Below are 7,829 nucleotides of genomic sequence, written 5' to 3'. Positions count from 1 at the left end.
TTTTAATGGGGGAGGAACACTTTGAACGGGGGTGGGCTCTTTCAATGGGGGTGAGGGACTCTTTGAACAGGGGGGGGTGGGGGGGAGGAACGGGGACGACTCTGAGCACATACTGAACTACTTCCATAATGTGGTTAGGTACAGAAGCAGGATTTAGTAAGTCAGCTGAAGGTAGAACAGTTGGGGAATGGCAACCAGAACGTCATCTGGTTGTATATACCCTGTCCCTGACTGTAATAATCAGACTCCCCAGACCATGTATATACCCTGTCCCTGACTGTAGTATTCAGACTCCCCACACCCTGTCCCTGACTGTAGTAATCAGACTCCCCAAACCCTGTCCCTGACTGTAGTAATCAGAATCCCCACACCCTGTATACAACCTGTCCCCGATTCTAGTATTCAGACTCCCCACACCGTCCCTGACTGTAGTAATCAGACTCCCCACACACTGTATACACCCTGTTGCTGTCTGTAGTATTCAGACTCCCCACACCTTGTATACACCCTGTCCCTAACTGTATTCAGACTCCCCACACCCTGTATACACCCAATCCCTGACTGTAGTAATCAGACACCCCACACCCTGTCCTTGACTGTAATAATCAGACTCCCCACAACAACAACTTGCATGTATAGAGCGCCTTCAACATAGTAAAACATCCCAAGGCTCTTCATAAGAGCGATTTGCAAACAAAATTTGACACCGAGCCACAAAAGGTGATATTAGGACAGGTGACCAATAGCCTGGTTAAAGAGGTAGGTTTTAAGGAGCGTCTGAAAGGAGAGGGGTAGAGAGGTGGTGTGGTTTAGGGAGCAAATTACAGAGCTTCGGGCCTAGGCAGCTGAAGGCATGGCCACCGATGATGGAGCGATTAAAATCAGGAATGCACAAGAGGCCAGAATTGGAGGGTTGCAGGGCTGGAGGAGGTTACAGAGATAGGGAGGGGCGAGGCCATGGAGGGATTTGTAAACAAGGATGAGAATTTTAAAATCGAGGCCTTCCTGGACCGGGACCCTTTGTAGGTCAGCGAGTACAGGGGTGATCGGGGCTTGTTGCGAGTTAGGATATGGGCAGCAGAGTTTTGGATGAGCTCAAGTTTACGGAGGGTGGAAGATGGGGGGCCAGCCAGGAGAGCATTGGAATTGTCAAGTCTGGAGGTAACAAAAGCAGGAATGAGGTTTTCAGCAGATGAGCTGAGGCAGGAGCAGAGACGGTGTTACGGTGGTGGAAGTAGGCGGTCTTGGTGATGGAGTGGATATGTGGTTGGAAGCTCATCTCAGAGTCATATAGGATGTCAAGGTTGTGAACAGTCTGGTTCAATCTCAGACAGTGGCCAGGGAGAGGGATGGAGTCGGTAGCCAGGGAATGGAGTTTGCAGCGGGGACCGAAGACAATGGCTTCGGTCTTCCCAATACTTAATCAGAGGAAATTTTTATACATCCAATTTTGGACAAGCAGCATGTCAAATGAGACAGTGGAGGGGGTAGAGAGAGGTGGTGGTGAGGTAGAGCTGGGTATCGTCAGCATACACGTGAAACCTGATATTGTGTTTTTGGATAGCGTCGCCGAGAGGCAGCATGTAGCTGAGAAATAGGAAGGGGCCAAGGATAGATCCTTGGGGGACTCCAAAGGTAACAGAGTGGGAGTGGGAAGAGAAGCTACTGCAGGTGATTCTCTAGCTATGACTGGATAGATAAGAACGAAACCAGGGGATGCTGTCCCACCAAGCTGGACAATGGAGGAGGATGGTGTGGTCAACCGTGTCAAAGGCTGCAGACAGGTTGAGAAGGATGAGGAGGGATAGTTTACAGTCAATCCCATAGGATGTCATTTGTGACTTTGATGAGGGCCGTTTCAGTGCTGTGGTAGAGGCGGAAACCTGATTGGAGGGATTCAAACATGGAGTAGCAGGAGAGATAGGCACGGATTTCGGAGGTGACAAAACGTTCAAGGACTTTGGAGAGGAAAGGGAGGTTGGAGATGGGGCATCTAGTTTGCAAGGACAGAGCAATCAAGAGTGGGTTTTTTGAGGAGGGGGGGTGAAGGAGGCAGATTTGAAGGGGAGGGGGACAGCACCTGAGAAGAGGGAACCATTAACAATACCAGCTAACATGGGGGCCAGGAAGGGAAGTTGGGTGGTCAGCAGTTTCGTGGGAATACGGTCGAGGGAGCAGGAGGTGGGTCTCATAGACAAGATGAGCTCGGAAAGGGCATGAGGGGAGAGAGGAGAGAAACTAGAGAAAGATGTGAGTTCAGGGCGAGAGCAGGGGGTAACCTTAGGGGAAGTTTGGCTTGATGGGCGAGGGGAAGAGAGGGAAGTGGCAGAGGCAGCTGAACGGATGGTCTCAATCTTAGTGACGAAGAAGTCCATGAGCTCCTCGCATTTGTTAGTCATAGAGTTATACAGCACGAAGAGAGGCCCTTCGACCCATCGTGTCCGCGCCGGCCATCAGCCCTGTCTACTCTAATCCCATATTCCAGCATTTGGTCCGTAGCCTTGTATGCTATGGCATTTCAAGTGCTCATCCAAATGCTTCTTGAATGTTGTGAGGGTTCCTGCCTCCACAACCCTTTCAGGCAGTGAGTTCCAGACTCCAACCACCCTCTGGGTGAAAAAGTTCTTTCTCAAATCCCCTCTAAACCTCCCGCCTTTTACCTTGAATCTATGTCCCCTTGTTATAGAACCCTCAACGAAGGGAAAAAGCTCCTTAGTATCCATCCTATCTGTGCCCCTCATAATTTTGTACACCTCAATCATGTCCCCCCTCAGCCTCCTCTGCTCCAAGGAAAACAAACCCAATCTTCCCAGTCTCTCTTCATAGCTGAAGCGCTCCAGCCCTGGTAACATGTTGTTGGAGGTGAGGGTGGAGGGGGCAGTGGAGAGGGGTTTAAGAAGATGGTTTGTAGTGGAGGAGAAGCCAGGAGTTACCTTTGCGTTCCAGGATGATCCTGGAATAGTGAGTTTTGGCAGAGGGGAGCAGGACTCGATAGTGCTTTATGGGATCCAGCCAGATCTGGCGATGAATAACTAAACCAGTTGTCTGCATAAACGTTCAAGTCTGCATCCCTTGGACTTAAGGGAGTTGAGATGAGAGCCTTACCAGGGGGAGCGACCATGGTGAGAGAGTAATGGTTTTAATGGGGACAAGGGCATCAAAGGTGTCATTGAGCAGATCGGTAGCTGAAGAAGTGTCGTGGTGAATGGGGGGTCAAAAGCTGGACAGTTGGGAATTGCCACTGTAAGTGACTTGGGGGGAGAGTTTTTCTCAGGGTGGACACATAAGGAAGTGGGGTTGGGGGGAAGGGGGATGTGGGTGGAGAGGGATACAAGGAAGTGATGAGAGATGGCCTTATCCGTGATTGATATGGTAGGAGTAGAAAAACCACGTGAGATGGCAAGGTCGAGGGGCTGGCCGTAAATAGCCCATAGGTGAGTTTATATGGAGGGAGAGATTATGGGAGGATAGGAGGGCAGTGAACTCAGACAGCATAATGAGATGGAGGTTGAAATCACCAAGGATGAGAAGTCGCTCGGTGCAGAGGCTGAGGGAGGAAAGCAGTGAAGATATCTCAGTGAGAAACTTGGCGTGGTACTTGGGTGAGCGGTAGAGAACAAGGATTTTAGAAAGGCGAGAGGGGTGGAAGAAGGTGAGATACTTAAAGGAGGAGTAGGGTGACAGACCAAAGTGTGATTTGGTGATAAGGGCCACACCATCACTGCAGCAGTCTGGGCGGGGCAAGTGGTGGAAGATATAACCAGGCGGGGAGGCTTCATTAAGGGGGACGGTGTCATCAACCGTCAGCCAGGTTTCCGTCAAGGCCATGATGTCGATGCAATCATCCACAATAAGCACATGGATGGCAAGGGCCTTGTTCACAAGTAAACGGACATTCTGGAGGGAGATGCGGAGAGAGGAGGTGATAGCTAATCCACTGGCAGAGTCCACCAGGTCAGCGTTGGCAGGGGTGAGTGGGATGGGAAGAAGATTGACAAGATTTGCCCCCAGCAGGTCGCTGGTTGGGAAAGTCGGTGAGAGTAGGATGGGGCAGTTGGGGTTGCTGCTCGTAAGGAAGCAGTAATGAGTACTTCGATGGGCCCTTCGGAAGCTGCAGGATTATCTAAGAGAGAGTCAAGCCTGGGACAGCGGCAGGAGAGTAGGAAGGTCGAGGAGTGCAGAAGGGTTAGGGTTGGGATTTGTGGGGGGGGGGCAGAGTACCCGAGAGGGGAGAAATGAAAGGAGGCAGGTAAACAGGAGAGAGGGGCCTAGGACGGGTAAAGAGAAAAGAAAAAAGGGGAAACAAAAACGATGGGCTTGGGTTAAGAGCGTCAGTCAAAACGCGCACATGAATGGACACAGGGAAACTCAAGTTACATAGGCGTGGTTACATAAGATTAGGATAGATATAGCCTGGTAATAAACAGGGGATAGACAGGAGACAGTTAAAAGTTAGTCAGAGGTCCTGTGGTGGGATAAAGTTGACGCAGATAGGGTGGAGCATCGACGAACTGATGTCCAGGTTCAGAGACAGGTGTGGAGGGCGAGTGAATCCAGAAGCTATTTGAAGTGTAGAGTATCAGAGGAAACCTGTCTATATCCTCTTGAAGTCTATTACTATCCTCCTCACTAATACACTTCCAAGTTTTGTGTCGTCTGCAAATTTTGAAATTGTGCCCTGTACATCCAAGTCCAAGTCATTAAAGCAACGGTCCTTTATACACCCCTGTGCCTGACTGTAATAATCAGACTCCCCACACCCTGTATACACCCTGTCCCTGACTGTAGTATTCAAATTCCCCACACATTATACACCCAGTCCCTGACTGTAATAATCAGCCCCCCCACATACTGTATATGCCCTGTCCCTGACTGTAATTATCAGATGCCCCACACACTATACACCCTGTCCCTGATTGTATTAATCAGACTCCCCACATACTGTATACACCCCGTTCCTTCCAAGGAATTCTCTCTATACAACAGAATGAGGACTGTTTCGAATGTCAAACAGAAAAATGACCATTTTGGTTAATTTTACCAAAACCTTTTTATTGAATTTATGCAGATCAAAGTGGTGCTCGAGCATCAACCTATTAAAATTGGTTACTGAACGGTCCGGGAATTCCTCAAATGGCAATTGCTTTAAAACTGCTTTAGGAAATCTCACCAAACATACATTATACACCAGACATACCCCATCCCACCCGCCGGTGCATCAGACATGATGTTCCCCATTGGTGTTTCAACACCCCCACCCCCCGCCCCCCACCATTATACAATATGGATTTAATATGCCTCTCGTGTCCACTAAGCACAAAGGGCACATTAACGTTCGCGAAGGTATGGGTACAAGGCGAGTGAACTCATACCCACATCGGTCTAGTGTTACCGTTAAAAGTGAAGCAGAATGTTGTGCAGACTGAACTCAGTAAAGTCACAAAAAGTCAAACGAGATTTCTGTAAATATATTTTGGATATACATGGGGTGAGTGAAGTCTCCTATAGGCAGCCTCTGTAGGGGTAGGGGGAAAGTTGGGGAGAGAGAGGGATGGGGGGGGAGAAAGAGGGATGGGGGGGGGGGAAAGAGGGATGGGGGGGGGGGAAAGAGGGATGGGGGGGGGGGAAAGAGGGATGGGGGGGGGGAAGAGGGATGGGGGGGGGGAAAGAGGGATGGGGGGGGGGAAAGAGGGATGGGGGGGGGGAAAGAGGGATGGGGGGGGGGAAAGAGGGATGGGGGGGGGGAAAGAGGGATGGGGGGGGGGAAAGAGGGATGGGGGGGGGAAAGAGGGATGGGGGGGGGGAAAGAGGGATGGGGGGGGGAAAGAGGGATGGGGGGGGGGAAAGAGGGATGGGGGGGGGGGAAAGAGGGATGGGGGGGGGGAAAGAGGGATGGGGGGGGGGGAAAGAGGGATGGGGGGGGGAAAGAGGGATGGGGGGGGGGGAAAGAGGGATGGGGGGGGGGAAAGAGGGATGGGGGGGGGGGAAAGAGGGATGGGGGGGGGGGAGAGAGGGATGGGGGGGGGGGGGAGAGAGGGATGGGGGGGGGGGGGAGAGAGGGATGGGGGGGGGGGGGGAGAGAGGGATGGGGGGGGGGAGAGAGGGATGGGGGGGGAGAGAGGGATGGGGGGGGGAGAGAGGGATGGGGGGGGGGGAAGAGAGGGATGGGGGGGGGGGGAAGAGAGGGATGGGGGGGGAAGAGAGGGATTGGGGGGGGGGGGAAGAGAGGGATTGGGGGGGGGGAAGAGAGGGATGGGGGGGGGGAAGAGAGGGATGGGGGGGGGAAGAGAGGGATGGGGGGGGGAAGAGAGGGATGGGGGGGGGAAGAGAGGGATGGGGGGGGGGAAGAGAGGGATGGGGGGGGGGAAGAGAGGGATGGGGGGGGGAAGAGAGGGATGGGGGGGAAAGAGAGGGATGGGGGGGAAAGAGAGGGATGGGGGGGAAAGAGAGGGATGGGGGGGAAAGAGAGGGATGGGGGGGAAAGAGAGGGATGGGGGGGGGAAAGAGAGGGATGGGGGGGGGAAAGAGAGGGATGGGGGGGGAAAGAGAGGGATGGGGGGGGAAAGAGAGGGATGGGGGGGGAAAGAGAGGGATGGGGGGGGAAAGAGAGGGATGGGGGGGAAAGAGAGGGATGGGGGGGAAAGAGAGGGATGGGGGGGAAAGAGAGGGATGGGGGGGAAAGAGAGGGATGGGGGGGGAAAGAGAGGGATGGGGGGGGGAAAGAGAGGGATGGGGGGGGGGAAAGAGAGGGATGGGGGGGGGGAAAGAGAGGGATGGGGGGGGAAAGAGAGGGATGGGGGGGGAAAGAGAGGGATGGGGGGGGAAAGAGAGGGATGGGGGGGAAAGAGAGGGATGGGGGGGAAAGAGAGGGATGGGGGGGGGAAAGAGAGGGATGGGGGGGGGAAAGAGGGATGGGGGGGGAAAGAGAGGGATGGGGGGGAAGAGAGGGATGGGGGGGAAGAGAGGGATGGGGGGGAAGAGAGGGATGGGGGGAAGAGAGGGATGGGGGGGAAGAGAGGGATGGGGGGGAAGAGAGGGATGGGGGGGAAGAGAGGGATGGGGGGGAAGAGAGGGATGGGGGGGAAGAGAGGGATGGGGGGGAAGAGAGGGATGGAGGGGAAGAGAGGGATGGAGGGGAAGAGAGGGATGGAGGGGAAGAGAGGGATGGGGGGGGAAGAGAGGGATGGGGGGGGAAGAGAGGGATGGGGGGGGAAGAGAGGGATGGGGGGGAAGAGAGGGATGGGGGGGGGGGAGAAAGGGATGGGGGGGGAGAAAGGGATGGGGGGGGAGAAAGGGATGGGGGGGGGAGAAAGGGATGGGGGGGGGAGAAAGGGATGGGGGGGGAGAAAGGGATGGGGGGGGGGAGAAAGGGATGGGGGGGGAGAAAGGGATGGGGGGGAGAAAGGGATGGGGGGGGAGGGGAGAGGGATGGGGGAGAGGTCGGGGTCAGGAAGGGAGGAGTAGGAAAGGAGAAGGGAGTGGGTAGGGGGAGGGGCCAGGGGCATGTGACAGGTACTATAAGCACAATAGTAACAATATTAAAAGCAAGAATTCCCTATTATAGCAACAAGTTACCTGAAATGTTTCCAGTCTCTGATTTGACTTTCACAGTGTCACGGCATGGTTAGGGGGATGTTACACAGTGTTATGATGCAGTTTGGGGGGGATATTAGTGTTATGATATAGTTTAGGGGATTGTTATTCAGTGTTATATGGTTTGTGGGGATGTTATACAGTAACACGATGCATTTTGGGGAATGTTGCACAGTGTTACGTTATGGTCCCGGCAGTGGGATGTGTGTGGATGGAACATGATTTTGAACTTGTGA

The 7,829-nt window shown here is 53.7% G+C and overlaps 1 protein-coding gene across 1 annotated transcript in view; it reads right to left on the bottom strand.

Moving 5' to 3' along the window:
* Positions 1-1,815: 1,815 nt before the first annotated feature.
* dna2 (DNA replication helicase/nuclease 2) overlaps positions 1,816-7,829 on the bottom strand; it is a 72,352-nt gene continuing 66,338 nt past the window's right edge. The window contains exons 22-23 of the mRNA XM_068002672.1: positions 3,662-3,897; positions 1,816-1,993 (exon numbers count right to left, since the gene is read on the bottom strand). Coding sequence (XP_067858773.1) covers positions 1,816-1,993; positions 3,662-3,897 — 414 coding nt within the window. The remainder of the gene's footprint in view (positions 1,994-3,661; positions 3,898-7,829) is intronic.

Source organism: Heptranchias perlo, chromosome 21, assembly GCF_035084215.1.
Source record: "Heptranchias perlo isolate sHepPer1 chromosome 21, sHepPer1.hap1, whole genome shotgun sequence".
NCBI lineage: Eukaryota > Metazoa > Chordata > Chondrichthyes > Hexanchiformes > Hexanchidae > Heptranchias > Heptranchias perlo.
The sequence above is the reverse complement of the archived record's forward strand: the minus strand, read 5'-3'. Positions and strand labels throughout refer to the sequence as shown.